Source organism: Martes martes (assembly GCF_963455335.1).
Source record: "Martes martes genome assembly, chromosome: 10".
In the NCBI taxonomy this organism is placed as follows: Eukaryota; Metazoa; Chordata; class Mammalia; order Carnivora; family Mustelidae; genus Martes; species Martes martes.
The window spans coordinates 115,867,135-115,893,464 of record NC_137898.1 but is presented as its reverse complement, the minus strand read 5'-3'; the positions used below and the strand labels follow the sequence as shown (position 1 = coordinate 115,893,464).

Below are 26,330 nucleotides of genomic sequence, written 5' to 3'. Positions count from 1 at the left end.
GGACCTACTCATCGGCCCAGGCAGGCCGGTCTCTCTGTCGCCGCCTGTCAGAGCGCAGCCGCCACCCAGCACTCCCGGCCCCTCTGTGTGCACAGGAAGCCCCCGCCGTCCCCGCTTCCGCAAGGCCCGAGAACCCGCCCTCAGCCCACTTGGTGGGGAGGCGGCCACGGTGCTCTCTCACCTGCAGACTCACCCGCCTCTCGGCTGCGGTGACCTCGCTAAGACGTGCGGGCGTCCCGTTCCCAGCGCTGAAAGCCACTGTGGGCCATCTCACCACCCCACCGACCGCCCCCCACCTTCAAGGCACCTGTACTCCACCGGGCACTCCGCCGGACACGCACCTGCACTCCAGCCGGGGCAGAGGGGAGGGGTGGGGGGAGCACAGCCCGTCACGCCCCAGCGGGGGGAGGGGGACGGGGTAGGTATGGGGCTGAGCGGGGAGGGAGGGCACCGCTCTAGACATGCACCTGTGCTCCAGGGGGGCGGGCGGGGGGGGGGGGTGCGGGGCGTGGGGAGGGGGGGCTGTGAGGGCGGGAGGGCGCCTCCCAGCCGGCACCTGAGCTCCAGGGGGGCGGGGGGGTGCGGGGCGCGGGGAGGGGGGCCTGTGAGGGCGGGAGGGTGCCTCCCAGCCCGCACCCGAGCTCCAGGGGGCGGGGGGGGGGTGTGGGGCGCGGGGGGGCGCTGTGAGGGCGGGAGGGCGCCTCCCAGCCCACACCTGAGCTCCAGGGGGGCGGGGGGGTGCGGGGCGCGGGGGGGGGCTGTGAGGGCGGGAGGGCGCCTCCCAGCCCGCACCTGAGCTCCAGGGGGGCGGGGGGGTGCGGGGCGCGGGGGGGGGCTGTGAGGGCGGGAGGGCGCCTCCCAGCCCGCACCTGAGCTCCAGGGGGGCGGGGGGGGTGCGGGGCGCGGGGGGGGGCTGTGAGGGCGGGAGGGCGCCTCCCAGCCCGCACCTGAGCTCCAGGGGGGCGGGGGGGTGCGGGGCGCGGGGAGGGGGGCCTGTGAGGGCGGGAGGGTGCCTCCCAGCCTGCACCCGAGCTCCAGGGGGCGGGGGGGGGTGTGGGGCGCGGGGGGGCGCTGTGAGGGCGGGAGGGCGCCTCCCAGCCCACACCTGAGCTCCAGGGGGGCGGGGGGGTGCGGGGCGCGGGGGGGGGGCTGTGAGGGCGGGAGAGGCCTCCCAGCCCGCACCTGAGCTCCAGGGGACCCACCACCTGACCTTTCAGCTGTGCCAGGGGCCGTCCTGGTTCCACAGCTTCGCAGACAGCGTTTCTAGGCCTGGTAGTGTCCTTAGTCCCCCGACACTCAGTCTAGTGACACTGCTGTATCTCCGAAGTCTTAGATGGAAGGTACTGTCCAGGGAGGCCTGCTCTGCCCTGCCTGCCCCCTCCTCACTCAGAAGTAGATGCCCCGCCTGTGTATGCTCCTGTTCCCCTAACAACGCCACACGTAGTTCTCATGTGGGTTTCAGCGATGGACTTACAGATGGGCCTGACCCCCCATTAACTTCCTTTCTGCAAGGGTGCTCTCTCAGTCACCTGGGGACCCTCCTTATCTAACTACTGAATTGGTTCATTCACAAACATCCGATTGAAATACCTTCTCCTTTGCATTATATTTAGCAACAAGCCACGAGTACCACTGATTCCAAAGACAAGCAGTGCAGTACCTTAGCCTTCTCTATGCTTCACTTACCGGGTGGGGGGGTCTCGGGCAAACATTAGGACACAGACATCGGTGTCATGTTACAGACTGTGGAACTGTGGGATCTGATGTAGGGAAAGTGCTTCCAGCAGGCCTGTACATAATAGCTGTTCAATAAATCTGATTACTAAATCTCAACATAAAATCATGTGGCTGTTTTTAAATGTGAAGTCCCAGCTCTCCCAAAATACCAACAGCGTTACTCCCTCCCTGGCCAGATTTCTATTCTACTATTTTCTTCCGGGTTTTTCTTGGAAACTTAAGGAGCTTGTGGTGTGTGAGAAGACTGTGCCCCTGGTAATGACCCCAGAATAACCACGCTCTAACAACACACAGGAAATCCTGGTGTCACACGGGGTCTGTGCACCTGACGTGCAAAGGGCTCAGCCTCTGCCAAGGCCACACGCACACACAAATAACGACCAGTCTTTACCTACGACCCAGGAGATAATGAGCATCTCCATCCATGAGAAGCAGGAGGTTTTCATCCTGAACAGCTGTTTCGCATTATCTGTGCTGGTCTCATTGGGACGGAGCGTGGTGCCTTCGAATCTGTCAGCTGCGTTCATGACGAGCAGTCCCAGGAAGATGGTGAAGGAGGCAGCGTGTGCCACGAACTTCATGAACGGTCCCCGCATGATCTTCCCCATCTGCCACAACGCACAGCGAAAGAGAATCTTAGCTTTGTTCCCTTCACTTGGCAAAACACACACGCGTACCCCTAAGAATCAGTGTCTGTGCATTCCAGTGCTCTCCTAAGATAATCGTGTATATTTATAGAACTGGCGAACAGATAAAAATTCTTTACGCTGTTTGAAAATGTTGGTTCCATCCCTCATCTACGTAGGCTGATGCTTTGGATTTATAATTCGGTCAGTTCACTTTCTTGCTAACCGATACTTAAGTTCTTAAAATACTACGTAACTGACAGAATATTTTACGACTAAGGACAGAGCATAGTGTCATCACTGCTCACGAACACCAGACTCATTCCACGGGTGTGGGGTGTCAAGGAAGCAGCAGGGACGGTCTGGAGCAGAACCGGCTTGGCGCTGGCCCACGTCTGTCCTGCCTGCTGTCCTCACAGGCGGCTGTCAGCGGCCAGGGCGCTGGGGAGGCCGCGGGGCTGGTGTCCCGCTAACTGGAGAAGCTGCCTGAGCACCGGGACCCCGAAGGCAGGCAGCTCCCACGAGGTCCTCAGAACAAGGTCCCGGAACGACGCTGGGTTTAAAGCCCAACAAGGGAACTTTAGGTCCAGGTTCACTCCCTCATGAGCTGAGGGGCAGCAAGTGAAAGTCCTAAATGACGGGAAAATCAGGCTCTTCGTGGGAAGCACGGAGGCAGCCGGAGCTCCTGGGCTCCCAGCACAGGATGAGTCTGTGTGTGCGATGCACGAATCCTCGGGGCCAGGGGGACGGTTTGGGTCCGGGATGAGTCTCCAGGGCTCTGCACACCACCCCCCGAAATGCTGAACAACTCAGTATGTATGTGTGGTTTTCTGAGGAGACGGCTCATCGCTTTCCACAGATTTTCAATTGAATGTGTTACAACAGAAAAGTGTGTAATTTATAGCATCGCCAACACCTGGTTGGCACGCTTCTGTGCAGGTATGATCCCAGTGCTGTACTCTGTCCACTCGCGTCACCGTGACCACAGTCTGAGGGCAGGTGCCGCTAAAACGCTGTGTAGACGATGCAGAGAATGGGAGATCCAGAAACCGGCAGAGATGTCCCACCGCTCCTGAGCGGTGGGGCTGGAATCTGAAAGCAGGCATTCCTGCTCGCAGTTAATGCTTCTATGTGGTTTACAAACAATCGCATATTTTTTCATTAGAGAGAGGGGCGCCTGGGTGGCTCAGTGGGTTAAGCCTCTGCCTTAGGCTCAGGTCAAGGTCTCAGGGTCCTGGGCTCAAGCCCCGCATTGGGCTCTCTGCTCAGTGGGGAACCTGCTTCCTCCTCTCTCTCCACCTGCCTCTCTGCCTACTTGTGATCTGTCAGATAAATAAATAAAATCTTTAAAAAAAAATAAAGTATAGAGATATGTCGATTCTTTGAGGGGAAAAAAAGAAGGTGCTTCTCCTATGGAAAAAAAGCTAAATGCTGTCATGGAAGGGGTGTGATCAATGTTCTCTGTTCCTACAGACCTTACTTGTCCATGTTTTCCAAAATCATAAATGTTAAAGCTGAAATAAATCATAATTTAGTCTCTTCTCTCTTTTTTAAAAAAGATTTCATTTATTTGTTTGAGAGAAAGAGCATGAGAGAGCATGTGAGTGAGGTGGAGCAGTGGGGCGGGGGCAGGGGGGGAAGCAGGCTCCCTGCAGAGCAGGAGCCCAGCGTGGGACTCGATCCCAGGACCCTGAGGTCATGACCTGAGCCAAAGGCAGACACTTCACTGACTGAACCACCAGGTACCCTAGTCTCTTCTCTCTTGATACTGAGACTCTTACTCTAGGCAGAGTGTCAGGGTGGGTGTGAGTTCAAGTACTCATCTCCGTCTGTCTGTCCAGACCTAGCTTGGTAGCTTTAGGCCAACGGATCCACAGAATTAGGTACACCTAGATAGACAGCAGAGCCAATCCAAAGTTCCTTGTAAAAATCTGCTATGAAAGTGTCTAAAAATCATACTTCCATAAGAAGGTTCATTAGCGTGAATCAAAGAGTATATTTTGCTGGTGTTTTAGAGATCGTGTTCAGATAGAGCCTCATAAAGGTGAAGCGAGAACACGTGCGTGGCAAGGTAGGTTTGATTTTCTTTTGCCTCTGGTCCTGAACTACGTTTCTGTAAAAATATGAACTCTTTAAAGGTTGGGGATGAAAATGGGGTTGAGAACAAAGCTGCCCACAGTGGGGTGGGCCGCAGGGCGGAGGGCTCTGGGGCGTGAGCTGGACTGTCCCGTCCCTCAGGGCAGAACGTGAGACTCCTGCCCACTCCTCCACCCGGTGTGGCCCCTCTTGGTTTGACTCGGGAAAGGGAGGGGAGAATCAAACCAGGTGCCTTTGCTGCCTACGAAACGTGCTGGTTTAAAGGCAAAAAAAAGCAAACACAGACAAAACAGATAAGAATTTGATTGGCAGGAAACTGAAATGGTGTGTTTGGATGTTCATAACCCTCTATTTCTTTTCTTTCGTTTTAAGATTTGTTTAATTAGAGACAGAGTGCAAGTGGGGGGAGGGGCAGAGGGAGAGAATGTCCAGCGGACTCGCGGCTCAGCACGGAGCCCCCCACGGGGCCCGATCTCACCACCCTGAGATCGCAACCTGAGTGCAAACCAAGAGTCTGACGCCCGGCCGACCGAGCCACCCCGCTCCCCCATAGCCTCTGTTTCTTACTACAGATCATTGAGAGTTGTGTGTCTCTTTAAAGTAAGGGAGACTTTGGCACCATTCAGTGGATTTTAGGAATTAAAATGAGTTATCCATTTTAGTAAAATCTGTCCTTGAAACATGCTCAGCTGTAAACAGATTTCTAAAAAAAAGAAACTGTAAAGAAGGGGACTTAACCAACTGAAGAAGGTAACTGACTCACCCGACACATTTCTGAGGGCAACTGCCGGAAGAGATACTTGGCTTTGGGTGTCGGATATTATCCTTTCTCCAGTACCTGCGGACGACGAAACACCTAAGGGCCAGGCGCCCACAGGAGCAGAAAAGGTTGAAGCCATCGCTGAGTGACCTGTGTCGCCCAGCACGATACCCTCTAGCTCCAGCCACGTCGTTGCAAAAGGCAAGATCTGGTTCTACCTGATGGCTGCACAGTATCCCACAGTAAGCAGGACAAGTCAGTCAGAGGATGACAAGCACCACGTGATCTCACTCAGATGTGGAGTTTAAGAAACAGATAAAAAGAGGGGAAGGGAGGGAAAATAAAACAGGATGAAACCAGAGAGGGAGACAAACCATAAAAGACTCTTAATCGCAGGAAACAAACTGAGGGTTGCTGGGAGGGAGGAGGTGGGGAGAGGGGGTGGCTGGGGGATGGGTATTAAGGAGGGCAGCGGTGTGATGAGCCCTGGGGGTCATATCCAATTGATGAATCACTGACCTCTACCTCTGAAACCAATAATAAGCTCTATGTTAATTAATTACATTTAAATAAAACGTTTTTTAAAAAGGTTGACGCTAGCTTAAGCTAAAATAATTTGAGGTCACGATGTGACCTATTTTTATTGTAATGAGCATAAAACATATTTGGGTTATGGTGGAAAAAGAAAACAAGTAAAGAAAAAACTTTCTGCAAGAAGAAATCAGACTTGAGGAAAGAAAACCAACTTTACACGGACACAGGGACTCTGTCAAGGTGCACAGCCTGTGGGCTGATCTGGCTTGACTCTCATGGGTGTGCTGGAAACTGCTTAGTATTGAAAGTAGTATTTTTTTTCCTAAAGGAGGCTCCACGCCCAGCATGGAACCCAGTGCAGGCCTTGAACTCAAGACCCTAAGATCATGACCTGAGCTGAAATCCAGAGTTGGACGCTTAACCCACCGAGCCACGCAGGTTCCCTTAGTATTTAAAGCAGTATTTTAAATAAAAGTATTAATACAGCTTAAGGAAATATTCCCCCATAACCTGTAAATGCTTATGTTCATTGTTAAGGGGAAGACTGTGAAAACCAACTTGTTCATCATGCTTCAAAGGCTAAATAACGGGCAGGAAAACAGACTTTAGTTTAAAAAAATACCTCAACGGTGTCCTTTAATTTGATTATTTGCCTCAGGGCAAATAAATAAACAAATAAATGAGGATGGAGAGCAGATGCCGAAGAAGAAACATGGCCAGGGAAGAAGAAATAGTGGAGGAAATCGGGTTAATGAGGATTCGGTCGAAATCTAAGGAACTGTAAGAACTGACAATAATAGTCTCTTGTCAAAACACCCAGCCTTCTGGAAGGCATCAGGTGCTGGAACCCCCGGGATGTAGATGGAGAAGGACAGTCATTCGTTTGGAAAGATACCACAATTGAGCTGACCACAGAGTCATCAGGGAACGAGGGTCATTCCGAGCACCCCCGCCCCCCCGCCCCCCCCCAACTCAGTTCAGCGGCAAATCCCAGGACACTCGGGAAACACAAGGGATGAAGAGAACAGCCGCGCACACGGACGTGGCCTGGGGGCCACAAGGATGATTCAGGATTTCTGTTTCAGACTGAAATCTGTCACCCCTATGACAAAGGGAAGAACAGAAAATTTACAACTTTCTAGAAGATCTGTGCTACTAATTTCTCATTCTAGTAAATCTCTTTCTTTTCATCATTTATGTTTTACTTATAAAAGCTCAACTTGGGGGCCTTCTATGTTTTAAGGGAAATGACAGATTTTGCCCTCAGGAAGAGTCCGTTTCCAGCAGCTCCCATCGTGGCACTGGAAGGAACCTGGTCACTCCCTCTGCACAGGAAGCCCGGCTCCAACGGCCACCAGGACCCACTTAGACAGGTCCCTGCAAGCTAACGCATCGATTATGTGGCTAAGTAACAAGAGGACGTTGCGCTGCTCGTGGAGACGCAGGTGTTTGGATCCACGCTGCAGGTGTTTGAAAGGATCTCCCCAGGTCTAGAACAGCGAGGATTCGACTGACATTTCTACGCGGCACGTGGACGGTCTGGCAGACGTCTTGGCCGCAGAGCTGTAGAATTATTAGTCTGACTCGCAGAGCTGAGACTTAGCCATTCCAGAAATGTGGCTTCAAAAACACGACGAGTACAACTGTTGTTAACGCGCGACAGAATCCTGTGCCTGTTCCGGACCAGACTGTCACACTCAGGAAAGGGGGGTCCGTCCAACAAGGGCTTTCCACCAAAGTCTGGGCAGATGGATTTTGCTGTCCCCTTAGAGTGTATTCTGTCCCTAAACTAAATGTTCTTCACTGCCACAAGCGTCACATCAGTGTTTGTGTGATTGTTCTTTACTTAAAATAAGATTTATCTGGTCGTGGTAACCAAAATAAATACAAGAAAAAGAACTTTCATCTCAAACTTTGCCAGAGGAGGAATAAAAGACAAGAAAAGTATCTTTTAGGATTATATTTGAGATATCTGCGCAATGCATACTATGACCTCATTAAACTTTATAGCAACGTATGAACAGACACGTGTCCAGAGGGGATGGAAAGGAAATCCACTCAACGGCGACTCGGTCTTCTCTCTCCACCCAGCCGTGGTGGGATTGCGGGTTAATTTTCTATCACTTTCCCCCTCTATCTCCTATAGCAAATAGATGTTATTTTTGTAATATTAAAAACATTAATATTATTTCAGCCCAGCTGTGGCTTCCATGAGATTTCTTGTGGGGGAGAGAATTTCCCCTGCCAGGCTGGCCGGGACCTGCACAGCGGGACAGCCCTGTGGGGGACAGCGCACGGGCAGGCTTCGCAGACGTACCTTGCTGCACGGGGCAAACCAGTAGATGAGGGCCAGGAAGGGCAATCCCACGGCCACCGCGAGGACCACCAGAAACTTCACCGCCATCGTCTGCTGCCGTAGGCCGGACAGGTTCTCGTACCAGATGGACAGAAGCTGCTGCTGACAGTTTGGATGAGCTACAAACTAGCAGGGGAGACAGCTTGGTTAGAGAAAAGTTCAAGAACCCCTTTCCTGTGTTCTAGTATGATGTTCTGTGGTCTCCCGTGAAAAATACTCCCGGAGAAAGAAAAAACGTAAAGCACCCAGTTGACAGGCATCAAGCAAGGCAGCAGGAGGTTCTAATGGGTATTACATCAATTTGAAGATTCCAATTTATCAAACTCTTTCTTTATGACTAATGGGCCTTCTTTGGAAGCACAGAAAAAATTCTGAAATTTAATATTATAAAAAGATTCATTGGGGCACCTGGGTGGCTCAGTGGATTAAAGCCTCTGCCTTCGGCTCAGGGCATGGTCCCAGGGTCCTGGGATGGAGCCCCGCATCGGGCTCTCCGCTCGGCGGGGAGCCTGCTTCCCCCTCTCTCTCTGCCTGCCTCTCTGCCTACTTGTGATCTCTGTCTGTTAAATAAATAAAATCTTAAAAAAAAAAAAAGATTCATCAACGCTTTGCACAAGGACTTTGCACATGTTTTTTCCCATCTTGAAAGAGTGATGTCAAGATCTTACTGGCCCAGATGTTTAAATACTGTTATTTATTTGTTTAAATACTTTTTTAAACAAAGCACACCACGGGGTGCCTGGGTGGCTCAGTGGGTTAAAGCCTTTGCCTTCGGCTCAGGTCACAATCTCAGGGTCCTGGGATTGAGCCCTGCATCGGGCTCTCTGCTCAGCAGGGAGCCTGCTTCCCTCTCTCTCTCTCTCTCTGTCAAATAAATAAATAAAATCTTTTAAAAAAATAAAATAAAAATTAAAAAGCGCACCACTGGGACACCCGGGTGGCTCAGAAGGTGACGCGTCTACCTTCGGCTCAGGTCATGATCGGCTCAGGTGATGATCGCAGGGTCCTGGCTTCAAGTCTGGCTCAGCGGGGAGCCTGCTTATCACTCTCCCTCTGCTGCTCCCCCTGCTCGTGCTCGCTCTCTCTCTCTCTGCCTGCTTGTGATCACTCTCTCTCTCTCTGTCTCTCAAATACATAAATAAAATCTTTTAAAAAGTAAAAATAAGAAAGCAAGCCACCTTTTCCACACTGACCTACAAGGCTACACCTGTTTACCCCCATTGGTATATGGGTCTGTTTCTGGACTATGTATTCTATACCATTGGTGTATTTTTATTCCTGTGTCATAAACTCTTTCAATTGAGAATTAAATTAAATTAAATTCTACTTGTTTCTTTCAGAATGTTTTTCTCACATATTTATTTTTATAAATGAATGCCACATATGACAGAAGGCAACATCATGTGAGAGACAAAAAACAATAATGTGAAATAAAAACTGATAAAAAATATTGAAAAGTTAGATAAAGGAAATACTAACGCTTAAGGATGATTAACCTTGAAGGTAATTAAAACATGATTTAATGTTTATCTTCTCAGAATGGTAAGATTTAACAACACGCATCTTGAGTATAAAAAAATAAGTCCTCTGATACACCCCTGGCATGTTTATATAACTGGCGCAGTTTATATAACTGGCACACTTTCTGTGAAGGGAAACTTAGCAAATATTTTGAATTAACAAAAACCTGAAAGAAAAAATAAACTCTCTGATAGTAAGCTGATTAAATGGAACAATAATACATCAACACAGCCTTTGAAAAGATGAAATGGATGTTTATTGACTGAGATATGAAGATGTCCAAGATACAAATTTGTGGAGAGGAATATAATAGGGATTAACTACTCTCCATTAAGAATTGGGAATACGTAGGGGTGCCTGGTGGGTTCCGTACCTGCGACACGTGACTCTGATCTTGGGGTGATTAGTTCAAGTCCTATACTAGGTATAGAAATTACTTAAAAGTAAAATCCTAAAAAAAAAAAAAAGTTGTGAAGGGGAAAAAGGGGCATGTCTATACTGCTTTACCATAAGCATGTATGACTTTTATTAGACTACTTAATTATGTAATAAAAAACCTATACAGACTTTTTTTTATAGAACCTATCCTTAAAAACTGATTTTTTAAAGATATTTAACTTAAGAAAGCAATCGCGAAGGTGGGCGCTCCATTAAGACCGAGACTGAAAGTACCCCACAAAGAGCATTGGAAGGACGGAGGGCTTAGGTCCGGGAACACATCAACAGACGGGAAGTGGAACTGGGTCTCAAACACTGATGCTCCTCCCCTATAACCAATACCTCATAATCTGGACACATGCAGTCATTTTTATGTCATTGGTTAAGTAAAAGAAAGCAGCAATCATGGCATAAACGAGTCTAGATTTCAAAGACGGGCGTGTACAGTAGGTTCGATGACTCACAGCGAGGCTCTTTGGATTACAGTGGACTTGCCCTGTGCACCTATAGATTAGAAAAACTCAGCCCAAGGTAATCATGGCGGCCCTTCGTCCTGACCCAGCACCAAGAAAAACAGAAATGATGTAAATGGGGCTTCAGGCCTGATCTTACCTTTTTTACTTCGTATTTAATGGCAAGTTTTAAACGGCTGAGATTTGGACGAGCGTGATCTCCCCCACTGTGGCGCACATCAGCGTCCCCGTTCAGGATGGCCTCTACTTCTTCCGTATTTCTGCACAGATCAAGGAGTCCAACGACAAAGTCTTTGCACTGCATTGACAGTTTTTTGTAGTCATTCTAGGACAGACAAAGCAGAACAAATATCAGTAACGGAGAAGTAGCACGTGTGCTGTGTTACACACTGGAATTTATCAGTGACTTGACCGTGTGTAGAGAAAACAAACGGAAAAATTCTATCTTTAGGTTTACTGTCCTTTTAATGTGCACTAATTACTGTGCTGCTGAGTAATTTCTGAACTATCTTAGCATCATAAAGATCTTATTCGTATCCAAAGAAAGGAGATTTTTACAAAACATAATCAAAGCTATGGAAAAGTCATGTACTCTGCCAAACTCTCCAGGGGGTTCAGGAAAGATACAAAGTAAGCAACTTCCCACCAGCCTGGTCATACTACTCTGCATACATAGTATCTCTTATGTTCACAACTTCATCAGCAAGGACATAACCCACATCTGAGAGACCTTTGGAAGATCTTGTAAACCCCATTGGTAAACTTGAGAAACACAGGACATTTGGACAGGCTCCAGAGAAAAGCAAATATATGTCATTTATCTATTTAATACATTGTTACTGAGGAACTAAACCAAAATCAGGGTCAAAAGACAAGATCTAATACAAGCTCTGAAAATCAAGATTCTTTTCTTTGGAGAAAAGAAAATTTAAGAAAAATTTTTGTTGTGATTTATTGCTGATGACCTAATATTATGTTGGGAAGATTTAGAAAGTGTAGATAATATTCAAATGTCAAAAATTCACATCTTGAAAACATACTCAACATTACTATTCATCAGAGAAATGCAAGTCAAAACCACAATGAGACACCACCTTACATCTGTGAGAATGGCTAAAACCGCAGAACCAAGAAACAATGTGTTGCCAAGAACGTAGAAAGAAGGGAACTTGCATGCACTGTTGGCAATGTCGGGAATACAAATTGGTACAGATGCTATGGAAAACAGTCTGGAGGCTCCTCAAAAAAGTAAGGGGCTCCTGGGTTGCTCAGTGGGTTAAAGAAGCGACTCTTGGTTTTAGCTCAGGTCATGATCTCAGGGTCATGGGATTGAGCCCCTTGTCAGGCTCTGAGCTCAGAGGGAGTCTGCTTGAAATTCTCTCCCTCTGCTCCTCCCCTGCTCTAACATGCGTGTGCATGTCCCCCCCCCCAACATAAAGAAATAATTCTTTAAAAAAAATTAAAAATAGAAATACCATAGGATCTAGTAATGCCACTACCGGATGTTTACCCAGAGAAAAGTAAATATAGTAATTTGAAAAGACACAGGCACCCCTTGATTTTAGCAGTGTTATTTACAGTAGTTATTTACAGTGTATAAGTGGTGTTAGTGCCCACGAGTGGTGAATGGGTGAAGAAGGGGTGTCTATGCCCCCATGGAATATGACTCAGCCACGAAAAAGAACGAGATCTTGCCATTTGCAGCCACGTGGATGGACCTAGAGGGTCTTCTGCTAAATAAATAAGTCAGACAGTGAGAGACAAACAGTCATATGTGAAATCTAAGAGTCAAAACAAGCAGAAACAGACCCATCAAGAGAACAGACCGGCGATCGCCGGAGGGGAGGGGGCAGAGGTGGGGCGAAACGGGCGGAGGGGACCGGAGGTCAGGCTTCCAGTTCACGGGAGGGAGCACAGCACAGGGAGCACAGTCAGGGTCTTGCAATAACGTTGTGTGGTGGCCGACGGCCGCGTCGGGAGCAGACTTGCCCAGCCCCTGTGTCGCACGCCTGAAACTAAGGGGACACTGTCTGTCAACGACACTTCAACTAAAAAACCCCTCAAATTTATACACACTGACATCTCCATTCAGGTCTTTCTAATTCTTCCTCCCTGTTTTTTCTCTTCCTTGAGATGAGGCCATTTATAGCCCCATGTTCATCAAGAAAACCTATTAACTCGGGCTCGTTGCACTGCAAATGGATTCCCTCTTCTCCCGTAATCTTCACAGTCGTCTCGCTTACTTTGGTTAGATAACGTGTCCAAGATCCTGCAGTCACTGAGTATCAAAATCGGGCTTTAACTCCTGCTCCGTTTGGCGTCAAATCCTCTGCCTGTAAGAATTCTGCCACGTTGTCTCTTGTTTGTAGAAGGCGTTTCTGTCTTGATCTTTGAAGATGTGGGAAGCAAGGAGGGCAAATACGACTCCATTTTGCACCTCAGAGCTCTGAGGTCCCCTGACGTCCCACAGCCCGAGTGGCAGAGTTTACTGTTGGAGCCACAGCTTTGCCGCTTGTCTCCTCCATCCTGAAACCACCAGTGTGCTCGGGAGGGACAGGCCCCTAAGAACCAGGAGAGGAAGACGCAGGACTAGGAGCGGCACCCGATGTTAGTCAGCAGGTAATAGTTGGGGGAAGTCTGCGCATGCGAGGCAGCTCCTTGGGTTCCTATCTGGGAACCGTGCCAAGCGGCTTCCTTTCCAGGTTAGTGACGTCTACGCAGGTGACACCTTGCTAACCGCAGGTGCAGATGGGTTCTCTAAGGGCAGCTTGATACAGTGAACTATGCTTAACTGAGAGTGGCTCACGCTACTTCCAAACTGTCTGACTACCGGGTCAGAGAGTATACGAAGTCACAAGGAAACAGCTTTACCCCTTTCGTGCAACAGTCCGTCAGGGCCCTGGGGACAGGTTAGGAAGGACGCAAGCGCTTGTGTTTCTCAGGTCCCCTACCAAGTAGAGTGGCTAGGGGCTGGGGCTTTTATACTTGAATAACCCTGTAATCAAACCACAGATCTTCCTTTGTTAGCTGGTGACCTCGGACAGGGTAAGACCATTCTACGAGGTACGTGCTACTATTATTCCTGTTTTGCGAATGAGAAAACTGAGGTTTGGTGAGATTAAACAAGTGTTCAACTGCATGTGCGTAGTACTTAGCTTGGTGTTCAGCAAGCATTCAGGATAACGCAGTTATTTTATTTCATGTCATCAAAGAAAAGATCTGGGGCACCTGCGTGGCTCCGTTGGTTAAGAATCCAACACTTGGTTTTGGCTCAGGTCACGATCCCAGGGTCCTGGGCTCGAGTCCCACATCAGGCTCCCTGCTCAGCGGGGGGCCTGCTTCTCCCTCTGCCTCTGCCCCTCCCCTGCTTGTGCTCCCTCTCTCTATCTCAAATAAATAAATAAAATATTTTTTAAAAGGAAGGCACTATGCAGCCATCAAAAAAATAAAATGAAATGAAATCTTGCCATTTATGAAAATGTGAATGGAACTAAGGGTATTGTGCTGAGCAAAATAAGTCAGTCAGAGAAAGACAATTATCGTGTGATCTCTCTGGTATGAGGAATTTGAGAGGCAGCGCAGGGGTCATGGGAGGAAGGGAGGGAAAAATAAAACAAGATGAAACCAGAGGGGGAGACACCATAAGAGACTCTCAATCTCATGAAACAAACTGAGGGTTGCTGGGGAGGGGGGTGAGGGAGAGGGTGGTGGGTGATGGACACTGGGGAGGGTTGTGCTACGGTGAGTGCTGTGAAGTGTGTAAGCCTGATGATTCACAGGCCTGTACCCCTAGGGCAAATAATATAGTCTATGTTAATTAAAAAAATTTTTTTTAATTAAAAAAGGCAAGATCTGAAAACAGGCCCTTCCCTGACATTTGCGAATACCCATGCGGCTACAGGTAACCGTCAATGCTTCTAGTTTATCTTACAGGTAGCCCTCAACTCCGAGATGAACCCCCAGTCCTCTTAAAGACAAACACGTAAGGCTCAACATCGATGCTGTCTAGAGTTTCAAGCACCTCGGGTACAATCAGACATTTGAACGAGCGTGTGGGGCAGCGCTGCTCAGGAGGGAGCGCGTCGGCGGAAAAGCCGCGTGCGAGCGCTCTGGGCTCTTTGTTTACTGCCAGCTCTCAAGGGTTTCGGGGTCACTGCTCATTCTCAATCGCACAAACAAAGCCTTTTTTTTTTTTTAAAGAAAGAATAAGACCACGGGAATCCACTTAAAAGTGTTCTCATACTTTAAGTTCTCTCAGACTGACAGCTGAGGTCACCGGCCGTCGACCGTTAGCCGGACGCAGCTGCGACTGTGGCTCCTCGAAAGGGACAGGGAAGCTGGCGGCTGCGCTAGCGCCGGGTCACCCCACACATGAGCAAATTAGAACCGAGCGTCTGCCGGACGGCCTCCGAGCTGGGAAGAGGCGAGCGGCGGGAGCTGGGCTGGGCACCGGGCTCTCGCCCTCTCTGGCCGCGGCACAAGCGGGCAGACCGAGCGGCCTCCGGCAGCTCCCGCCGCGCACATTCTGTGACAAGACTCCTCCATGTTCGTTCTGCGTGAGGACTACTTCCAGCGGCGACAAGCTTCTGTGTTGGCTCTGATCTTGCTCTGACGTAGCTGTTCCCCGCCCGGCATCCCCGAATCCCGTGCATTCTGCCCGAAACAGCCGAAATGCCGTGGTACCCTCCCTGCCCCGGGAACCCGTCTGAGCTAAACGCTGCTCTCCCCGGCTTGCAGAGCTCCTCCAGTCCTCGCACTTCTCTCTGTACCGTCACTATTTCTCCGCCCCCCAGGTCCCGCCTTGACTTCCTCCCGCTCACTTGTCCTTCTGGCCTCAGCAGCGCCTCCCGCCTTGCTCTGAACGCAGACGCCGTCCCCCGGGAGACAGAGCCCGGCTGGGGCGCAGCTCCGCCAACCCCCCGTGGTTGGTCATGAGCCTCCGTCACCTTTTTATGCCTCCATCCCTTCCTCTGAAAAGCAACCAGTATCTTGTCAAGGCTGTGAGGAGAATTAGAACAAAGTGTCTACAGCAGAACATCTCTAAAAATTTTACATCTCATTCTGACAAAGAGCTTGTTCAAAAAACACACGCAGTTACTTCCTGCCCATAGTGACCAGCACAATGCTGAGCGCCCAGCGGAAGCTTAAAAATACCCTGGACTCCGGCTCCCGCAGGGTCAAGTCCTCAGCGAGCACCACCTACCTTGAACTCCTTCTCAATGTTGGCCAACACCGCCAGCTCGTTGCTCAGCTCTAAAGCAGTCATGACCGGGTCCTCGCTAGACAGCGACAGGTAAGCTGGGCTCGCCAGGCCCTTGTAGGCATTGATCCTGGATCTGGAGTGGCTGAAGGAGTCGTGCTTCTGTTTCTGGCTGCACTCGCCGCACTTGCAGAAGTAGTCGTGAGGCCGTTCGATCCGAGCCCCCTTCCGCAAGAGCGTGTGCACGATTTCGTACTCCTGGCAGTGGGCCGCCAGGATGATGGGCGTGACGTCATGAGAGAACCGTGTCCCGTCCTCATCGTAGGCATAAAAGTCGTCTTGCTGGAGCTCGGACTGGCTGGGGCTCGTGGCTAGCCGCCTGCCCTCCGCAAAAGCTGGGTGGCTGAGGATGGCTTCCACAATCCGAACGTAGCCTTTACTGATGGCGAGGAGCAAGGCGTCCCCCACGCGAGACAGGTTTTCCTTCTTGAGAAGCAGCTCCGTGATTTCCAGGTGCTCGTTGGCCACGGCCAGCTGCAGGGCGTTCTGGCCCATGTAGTCCACGCAGTTGACGTTCAGCGAGAGACAGTCTTCCAGCATCTTCCTCACCACTGGGATGTTGCCGTACTCCGCGGCATCTAGGAACCGTTCCTCCTCAGCCGACAAGCTTGTGGAGCGGTCATTAAACATGTAGGCAGGTCCCCGGTTGGCTAACCTTCTCCCCTTCTCCCGGAGAATCGTCTGCCGCCGGTGGGCCAGCCTGCTGTCAGCATCCCAGCTGTAATAAAGCAGAAAGATTGGGAACAAATCCTATTAGGAGCATCTCACTGTGCCAGACGGCCTCCCGTTCATCTAATGCAACCCTCAAGGATATCGGATGCTGCCCCAGCGTCTCTCGGCCACTGCAACGCAAATGAAGATGTGTTTATCTGTTAATGGATTCCAAGAGCTTGCTTCTCCTTTAAGAAAGTCAGGCACTTAAAAAAAAAAAAAAAAAAGAAAGAAAGAAAGAAAGAAAGTCAGGCACTTCACGGATTTTGAGGTTTCCATTTGGGGTGCAGACTGGCAATTCCCACAATCTCTCTGGGCCGTTCACCTGGGGATTAACAGGTGTATTTCAGTCACAGAGGGTATAAGGCCCCGAAAAACCAATGGTGAGAAAAGTAGGAACTTTTCTGCCCTTATAAATCTTACAGTCTCGAGGGAAGTGGGGGATCCGCGCAGTGCCTTGTTCTCTGCCATTTGTCATGATAAGCCCCGAGCCGGGTCACTAACGATGCTTCCAGGAGAAAGTTACAGGCTAAACATGGGAGGATGAGGACTCGGGCGCAGGTGTGTGTGGGGAGTGCAGGACAGAGGTCGGGGGCAGGTGGAGAGCTTCTCCAGAGTAGGGACCGACGAGATGCTACAGCACAGGTTTCATTGACAGGACTTGGACTCTGCGAGGTGTTCTAAAACTCACTGGAAACGAGAACGTGGTGATTAAGGCGTAGGGGGGCAAGAACACTTCCATGATGGAGACAGTGGTCTGGGAGGGGCTGGCCTTCAATGTGAGCCCTCCGTCTGGGCAACGAGAAGTGATCCCTTCTGTAATCAAATGATACTTTTTTTTTCTTATTGATTTATAAGTTTATGACAAAGTTTAAGGCTCAATCCTTATCACTGTCACCAACCAGCCTGAAATGGGCGACTCCCTGCAGAACAGGGAAAGGCTACGAGGGCCACATTAGGAGTCGGGGGCGGGGGCTGGCTGAAAAGGAGAAAGTTGTGACTGATGATAGATGTGACGGATGTTTCCTGTCTTTATAAATGTTTCTAGAACCATCCCCCTGAAGACTCACAAATTTCCCAGCAGGAAGAGAGCTTAAATCAGTCCAAAGACCCCATAATGATCCTCCCTTCCAATGAGACCTAATTATCTTTCTCTAGGAGTCCTTATTCATCTCGATACCAAATCTCTTGTCTTTGGTAGTATGACGGCCAAAGAAGTAGCGAGAGGTCAGCAACACAGAAACGGATTACGGTTCTCTGAGCAGCTCCAAGAGTACGCTGCCGTTTCCACCAATGTTTTCCAGAGACTGATTCAACACGGAGCCCTTTAGCCATCCATGGTCTCTCTTCAAAATTGACCAGGCTGATGTTTTATTTAAGAGACAACTTTGTAAATTCAAAAAATGATGTCCAGGGAGGCGCCCGATGGCTCAGTTCGTTAAGTGTCTGTCTTTTGATTTCAGCTCAGGAGATGGTCTCAGGGTCATGGGATCGGGCTCTGCATCAGGGTCTACAATCCCTCTCCCTCCGCTCCCCTCCCTCTGCTCTCTCTCTCTCAAAAATAAATAAATAAAATCTTTAGAAATAAAAACATAATCAACCAATAAATCATGTCAAGGGCCAATGGCCAGACATACACCACAATTCCAGTCATTTTTAAAGCAGGCCTTTATGTTAAAAATAGAGTTACCAGGGGTGCCTTGGTGGCTCAGTGGGTTAGGTCTCTGCCTTCAGCTCAGGTCAAGGTCTCAGGGTCCTGGATGGAGCCCCGCATCAGGCTCTCTGCTCAGCAGGGAGCCTGCCTCCCCTCCCCTCTCTGCCTGCCTCTCTGCCTGCTTGTGATCTCTGTCAAATAAATAAAATCTTAAAAAAAAAATAGAGTTACCTTACAACCCAGTAATTGCACAATGGGGTATTTACCCCAAAGACACAGATGTAGTGAAAAGAAGGGGCACGTGCACCCCAATGTTCACAGCAGAAATGGCCACAATAGCCAAACTGTGGAAGGAGCCTAGATGACTTTCAACAGATGAATGGATAAAGAAGACGTGGTTCATATACACAATGGAGTATTACTCAACCGTCAGAAAGGATGAACACCCAACTTTTGTACCAACACGGATGGAACTGGGGGGGATTATGATGAGTGAAGTCAGTCAGGCAGAGAAAGTCGTATGGTTTCACTCATCCGTGGAACATAAGAGATAGTGCGGAGGACCACAGGGGAAGGGAGGGGACACTGCGTGGGAAGAAATCAGAGAGGGCGACAAACTGTGAGAGACCCTGGACTCCGGGAAACAGACTGGTTGCTGGAGGGGGGGAGAGTCAAGGGCTGGGGTAACCGGGTGATGGGCATGAAGGAGGGCATGGGATGCGATGAGCACTGGGTGTTACACACAACTGATGAATCACTGAACATTACCCTAAAAACTGTAGTTTGGCTAACTGAACATAATAAAAATAAATAAACATGAATAAAAAATAAAAATAAAACTACACTAGTGTAAGACTGAGATCTGGCTTTTGTCTCTGTTAGAGAGACAAAGTTTTCTTGGATCGTTGGTCTGTTTTTGGTAAGAAATCACAAACAAAGTTTCTTCTTTCTTTTTTTTTTTTTAAAGGTTTTATTTATTTGACAGACAGAGATCACAAGCAGGCAGAGAGGCAGGCGGGGCGGTGGGGGGGAAGCAGACTCCCTGTTGAGCAGAGAGCCCGATGCGGGGCTCGATCCCAGGACCTGGGACCATGCCCTGAGCTGAAGGCAGAGGCCTAACCCACGGAGCCACCCAGGCGTCCCTCTTCTTTCTTTTATCTACCCAGAAAGCCAAAGTCTCTATGTTTCGTCTTTATTAGGTCTTTGTTCACTTAAGAAAGTTAAAACTTCTCCGTGTTACAGGCGCTCAATTTTGCCAACCACTATATCGCCTTCTGCAGACTCTCTCATTGCCACTGTGGGTAAAGAGGTAATTAAATATCAAGTTGTGTGATGATCTATTACTCTATTTAGGCATGCACTGTAAACCCTTCTGAGGTGTTTTTTTTTTTTTTAAGATTTTATTTATTTATTTGTCAGAGAGAGAGAGAGAGAGAGAGAGAGAGCACAGGCAGGCAGAGAGGCAGGCGGAGAGAGAGGGGGAAGCAGGCTCCCCGCGGAGCAGGGGGCCCGATGCAGGGCTGGATCCCATGACGCTGGGATCATGACCTGAGCCGAAGGCAGAGGCTTAACGACTGAGCACCAGGCGCCCTCGTGTCTAATCTTATCAAAGTCACTCACGCGACAACTTACGGACCCTACGAACACGTTACAGGAAACCAGCAAGTCTTTGCTCTTCATTTCCCCTCTTCCTGACCCCGAGACAGTAATGTCAGCTGTTTCAGCGGAATATTGAATAATTTCAATCCTTGTATCCATATAACTTAGTAACATTGTGATTTCTAAGTTTCCAGGTTTGTCATGATCTGCAGACTCTCCACGGACGCTGAGCATTTAGCTCACGTTCACAGTCTCCCTCGCCTCACACGCACACCCACAGGGACACACACAAACGCACGCACGGCCCCATCACTCCGCAGTGACAGCGCACGTCTCGCCCGTAACTATGGTGTTCGAGTAACGTGGGGCTGGTCCCGATCGCGACACGCAGCACACGTGGTGCCGGTCCCTGCTTCCCTGCGTCCTGACCCCCCGTGGTTAAAAATTCTCTTTCTGTATTCATACCCTCCATGTTCTGTGTACTTACGACCGGATCAACAAAACTCTACTCTCCTTCATTCTGAATCTTTTCGTAATTCATCCAGCACACTACGTATTTTTTTAACTTTAGCTTCATGAAGGGGGTCTGCTAACTGGACCCGGATGCAGTCTAGACTTGAATGGGTGTTGTCTTTGGATCTTGTTTTTGGTTTCCTCCCAGGGATTCTCTGCACTTTGTGTTTGCTTTGGGTGCCCCGTGTACTGTACTCCAGACCCCCCTCCAGGGCACGCCCTCCAGGAGCTGCATGCCTAGAAGTGACCTTGCATAATCAACAGCCTTATTGCTATCTTGGGTGCATAGAAACTTCTAGGTTGACAGTAATTTTGGAAGAATTATTCTACTAGATTCTAGCTTTTTTTTTTAAGATTTTATTTACTCATTTGAGAGAGAGACAGTGAGAGAGAGCATGAGAGGGGAGAAGGTCAGAGGGAGAAGCAGACTCCCCGTGGAGCTGGGAGCCCGACGCAGGACTCGATCCCGGGACTCCGGGGTCACGACCTGAGCTGAAGGTAGCGGCCCAACCGACTGAGCCACACAGGTGCCCTAGATTCCAGTTTTTACGGTGCTATTGGGAAATAACATTCTGGAAATTCTCTGCCTCTGATGCCGTAAAATTACGTAGTTTTTTACCGGAGGGAATCTATTTTCCTCCACGGCTTTGTGCATCCAGTAGTTCTTTTCATCTGGAAAAATGTGGCCTTTTCTAAGAAAATTTTTTTTTCTTTTCTGAGAAATATTGTTGACTGATGTCTCCGATAATTTTGTTTCTGAAGGTCATTGTTATTTCTGGGACTCCTTTTGGATGCTGGACATTCTGGGATTACTATTTAGTTTTCTTAACTTTTCTCTCTGATTTTCCAGTTAATTCATGCGTTTTTTTGTTTGGTTGCTTTTGTGGGTTTTTTATTTTTTGTATTTTGTTTTGTTTTTTGGTGGCTTTTTGCGTTAGAATCTGGACTTTTCTTTAACTTTATCTTCTAATAAATCTTTTGAAAGTTTTTCTCTGATCTTGTGTTTTTAATTCTCATCTTTTTGTCCTTTATAACACTTTTGCTGGTTTCACAGACACATTCTCTTCTCTTACCTAAATCCAGAGACATGAGTGATAAAGACCACACAGATCCGAACGTTTCAGAGAATTTACTCCCACACTGCTTTGTAATGAATATTTTGTACCCTATATTTCATGTCAGACTTTTTCCTCAAAAAGCTAGTGGTCCTTAGTAGATATTCTTTTCCACTAAAAAGTAAGTATTAATTCCAATGTCTTTTCTAAAAGAGTGTAATTCTCCCCCAAAAGAATTTGCTAATGTCGGTTTTGGCAAAAAGTGATTCTCAGAGGTGAGTTTCTAGAAGAGCAGCGTCATCTCTGCGTTAACAGAATGCGTGAGGTAGACCCGCGAAGAGGTCACCCAGGCCCCGTCCGTCGTCGTCCCTCGGAGATTCCGAGCCCCCTTCCCTTCCCTCTGCCGCTCCTCTGGCTTCTAGGAACCCGTCCGGTCCTGCCTCCCCGTGCGCCAGCCGCTTAGCTGCTGTGGACCAGAGGAGCCTCAACCCCGAGGCGGGGGAAGCGTCTGCAGAACGTGGGTAACGCGCCGCGAAAGAAAAACTAAAATCAAAGGAGGAAAGAGCTAAGATGAGGGGGTTTATGGAAGTGCGAGGAGTGAGCATGTGCGGGAAAGTTCTTGTGCTGCTAAGACAAAACCAACAAAGCACAAATGGACACAAACTGGTACCAACTACCAAGAACTCAAGAGCCATGTCTCTGTTTTGTTCCTTCTCTTCGGTAAGGATGGGTGAACGGCCACTCCAGCCTATGTCACGGGACCCTTCCAGGGTGACCGAAATGACAAGTGTGGGCGGCACCTGAGCTGGGGCTGCGCGGTTTTGTAGGGCCGCGGGCACCTGCGCGCCTGTGAACAAGAAGCTCACAGCGTTGGCACCTCGCAGCCTAGTCGGGCGGAAAGGCCAGGACCGCCGTGGAGACGGAGCGGCTTCTGTTCTCTTAGAGGAAGAAAGATTATTATCAGTAACTCTACTCATATCTCAGTTTCCAGGGTTTTACTCTTGCACACAACACCTCTAAATGGACACTGAGGTAGAGTTGTGACATCTTTAATTCTAAAATTTTAAAATCCTGACTTGTGACTTGAATCCCTGTTTGTCTGGACAAGCGCAGGTTCAACGCCGGCAAGCCACCATTCCTAAGGGTATGTCCGTCTCCTTCCAGACTGCTACGGCTTTCATACCTATCGCCTCCACCCTTTAGAGGACACAGCAAAAACATTTCCACAGAGAATGCTTCCTTCCGTTTCAAAGCATCTTCTGGCTCCTCGCGGCAAGCACTAACATTAACCCACCGGAGAGGCGAACGTTTCAGATACGATTTATTTATCATCATCGTGTCGTTGGCACCCTGTGGACGGACGGGGAGCCCGAGGCAGAGTGTTGGGAGGGGCACGTGAGCTGCCCTGAGGGAGACGGCCACGGCAGGCACAAGGAGGGCAGTCCTCCTCGCAGGGGAGGGGAGGTCAAGGGAGGCGACCCAACGAAATGCACCCTTGGCTGTCTCCCAGGTCCCCAGCTGCAGTCTGAAACCCCCCGTGAGTTGCATCTGGTCACACGTGCTCTGGCTGATCCCTACCTTCCAAATGCAAAAAGCAGAATGTGTAGAACAACTCAAGGAATTCACATGTTAAGACCTTCAAGGAGGGGCGCCTGGGTGGCTCAGTGGGTTAAGCCTCTGCCTTCGGCTCGGGTTGCGGTCTCAGGGTCCTGGGATCAAGCCCCACGTGGGCCTCTCTGCTCGGCGGGGAGCCTGCTTCCTCCTCTTTCTCTCTACCTGCCTCTCTGCCTAGTTGTGATCTCTCTGTCTGTCAGATAAATAAATAAAATCTTAAAAAAAAATAAAAATTAAAAAAAAAAAAAAGACCTTCAAGGACAATACTCTGTGCCGCTGGACTATAAGCCCCTCCTCCCCCCGAGAATGGAGTCCATGAGGCTGTGTCGTAGGACCGTACCTTAACCCCAAAGAAACTGAGTCGAACCATCTACCAGGAAGAGGAAAAGCCACCTAAAACCACACATCAGTCAACAGAAGAGATATTTTCGCTCCAGCTGAAGGGCACACTTTGGCCAAGTCAGTTCTTCTGTTTAAGAAAAATGTGTATTAAGAATTTTTCTCCATCCACTTAGCCATATGCGGCATGACTGGGTCTTCAGTGACCTATATTTTCATGTCTGTATTTTAAAAAGTTGTTTTATCACAAGACATAAACACCAGTTATAGGAAGGAGTGTCACTCCCTAGTCATGCCCCCTTGGGACACAAATATTGGCCAGGCCATGAAAATCAACAGTTTTCACATACCTCATTTTCCTGATTCTTTCTGCTGGCGAAACAGTGCCTGTTGCCCCGGAGAGGGAGGGATGGAACAGTCCATCGCTACTGAAAATGCCAGCAGAGCAAATTGGCTACGGAGCCGAGCGGACTGTGTCCTCGGAGCCGAGAGCGTGCGCCTTAATTCCTCCATTTCCTGATCAAGCATGATGTGCTCTTGCCAAATGGAACGGCTCTTACGCAAACCAAGCTTTATGTTAAGTACGTGGCTTAACGTTTTTGCTTTTTGCTTCAAAAACCCTTGACACTGTCAAGTGAAAGCACACTGGTACTGAAGCAGACACACGAAAAATACAGCTGCGCCCGCAGCCTGGGAAGCGCCACATCCACGGCCAGATGTGCGCTGGGAGGTGAGGACGAAGGGGATTCCAGGGCATCATTTCTCTTACCTGCACAGTGACCCGTGGGGAAAATCAGACGTGGTATCTGGAGAGTAAGGGTCAACACAACCAGTAAATGTACAGGCCACTTTAGGGGGATGAATGGTAAAAGCACTTTTCTTCTAACTTTATAAGAATGAGGCGGTTTTTACTTCGCTTCCTCCCTGGCCACACACACCCTGGCCTTCCCCTCAGGGCTGAGGGAGGTAAACACTGAGAGTGGCTTTCTGTGTCCCAGGAGATCAAGGACGGCTTTGCCGTATTCACCAGGAGATCCTCTGTGCTTAGCAGAAAGGCACAGGACAAACCATAAGAGGAATAACGTTCAAACCTGGAGCCCACTGCACCCCGTTAAGGCAAACACAGCCCCACAAACACACACCAGGCGGACGGAGGTAGCAGACAGAGGAAACCGAGAACCGTATCTTTTTAACGGCGTCCTTGTGGCTTGCCTGGATCCAGATGTGGAGGCTTTTCTCGTCCTTTCTGTCACCTTTCCTGCTCTCTCCCTGTGTCCTTCACACACCACATAGCATACCCATATGTTCACAATGTGGTCCCAAATCCGGGGACTCCCATGGGATCTCAAGAGAGCAAGTCTTGATTTTGACTCAGTCAGCCTCAGTTTCCCCCCGGGAGGCGTCCCATCCCCTTCAACACTGTCTCCCTGTGCGCTCGGTCACGTGAATCTCGCTGCTCCTGAGTTCAGCGACGACAGCACACGCCCCAACCAATCGTCACTTTCGTCGGGAGCCAGCATGTCTCTCGTATGTTACACATTTTTGTTTATTTTTATCACCAGTTGACATTTTGCTTTTATAAAGTAGAAACCTGGGGCGCCTGGGTGGCTCAGTGGGTTAAGCCTCTGCCTTTGGCTCAGGTCATGATCCTAGGGTCCTGGGATCGAGCCCCGCATCGGGCTCTCTGCTCAGCGGGGAGCCTGCTTCCCCCTCTCTCTCTGGCTGCCTCCCTGCCTACTGGTGATCTCTATCTGTCAAATAAATAAATAAAATCTTTAAAAGAAAGAAAGAAACAAAAAAAGAAAGAAACCTGACCCTGTGAGAGAATGGAAACAAGAGTAAACAAGGAAACAGATACAGATTGTTCATAAGATAACGAAGTCTGAAAGGTCAGTTTCCTGGGAGCCCCGCCCATTCGGGGCCCCTCGCTTGCGGGCCTTCCTCTGGGACGTTTGGAGGTAGCTCTCTGGGCACATGCACCTACTTTGCGTGATCTTAATAGAGAACCTTCAAGAAAACTGAAAAGCTTAGGTGTAATACAAGCAAAATTTATCCCAATTATCTCATCAAAGAAAGAGGTTTAAACGGTTTGCTTCTATGAACAGAAACCAAGTCTCACGCCACCCGGAAGCTCTGTGTAAGACAGAGTCCAGCTGGGAATGGCGGCAGGAATTACGGAAATCCAACACGGCGCCCTGCTTAGTCCAGAAGCCACGTAAGGACGAGACGGTCACTGAAGTTAGACAGGGTAACTGTAAGACAAGGGCCCGTCCCAGAGCCTCTGACCTTCAGTAAGGGCAACAACCAGCCCTCAAAGAGAGAGCCGGCGATCTGGTCCGCTGACCTCCTTCTCCCGCCCTCTTGTCCCGCAGGGGCCTCCGATGGCCGCACCCGGCTCACTCCGGGGACAAAGGAGCCCGTGGCTGCCGCCCACGCCGTCTGCACTGATGCCCACCCCCCACAGGCAGAGGAAGGTGGGCATGGTGGAGAGCGGACCCGGGGGCCAAGCCAGCATCCCGCGGCGCACGCTCTGAGAGTGACCCTGACCTCGCCACGCTTCACGCCCGCGGAAACCGCTGCTGAAAACGCGTGCACGGAGACGACGGCAAGTGCACAGACTTCGATCATGAATCCCAGGTGTATCGGTTTTCATCTCTCAGCTTGTCTTCCCTCCCGTTCGCTGTCGGGAAGACACCCCCATCCGCCTCCAGGCAGTGTCTTTAAAATGAGCCTGTAACTAGGGTTCGTCCACCTGCGTTAAGTTACTCCCCACGTGAGGGGCGCCTGGGGGGCTCCGTCGTTAAGCCTCCGCCTTCAGCTCAGGTCATGATTACAGGGTCCTGGGATCGAGCCCCGCCTCGGGCTCCCTGCCTGGCGAGGAGTCTGCTTCTCCGTCTCCCACTCTCCCAGCTTGTGTTCCCTCTCTCCCTGTCTCTGTCTCTGTCAAATAGATAAATAAATCTTTAAATAAAAAAAAAAGTTACTCCCCACATGAGGCTCAGCACGAGCCACTCTGAGCCGAGGGTCAGAAGGGAAGGACTGT

At 49.6% G+C, this 26,330-nt stretch overlaps 1 protein-coding gene across 3 annotated transcripts in view; it reads right to left on the bottom strand.

Moving 5' to 3' along the window:
• The window catches only part of TRPC6 (transient receptor potential cation channel subfamily C member 6), a gene marked incomplete at its 5' end in the record, with an annotated part of 105,267 nt that overhangs the window by 17,576 nt on the left and 61,361 nt on the right, over window positions 1–26,330 (bottom strand). For all 3 annotated transcript variants that reach the window (XM_080816941.1, XM_080816943.1, XM_080816942.1), the window contains 4 exons: window positions 2,129–2,345; window positions 8,072–8,236; window positions 10,682–10,867; window positions 15,746–16,520. In XM_080816941.1, coding sequence (XP_080673067.1) covers window positions 2,129–2,345; window positions 8,072–8,236; window positions 10,682–10,867; window positions 15,746–16,520 — 1,343 coding nt within the window. The remainder of the gene's footprint in view (window positions 1–2,128; window positions 2,346–8,071; window positions 8,237–10,681; window positions 10,868–15,745; window positions 16,521–26,330) is intronic.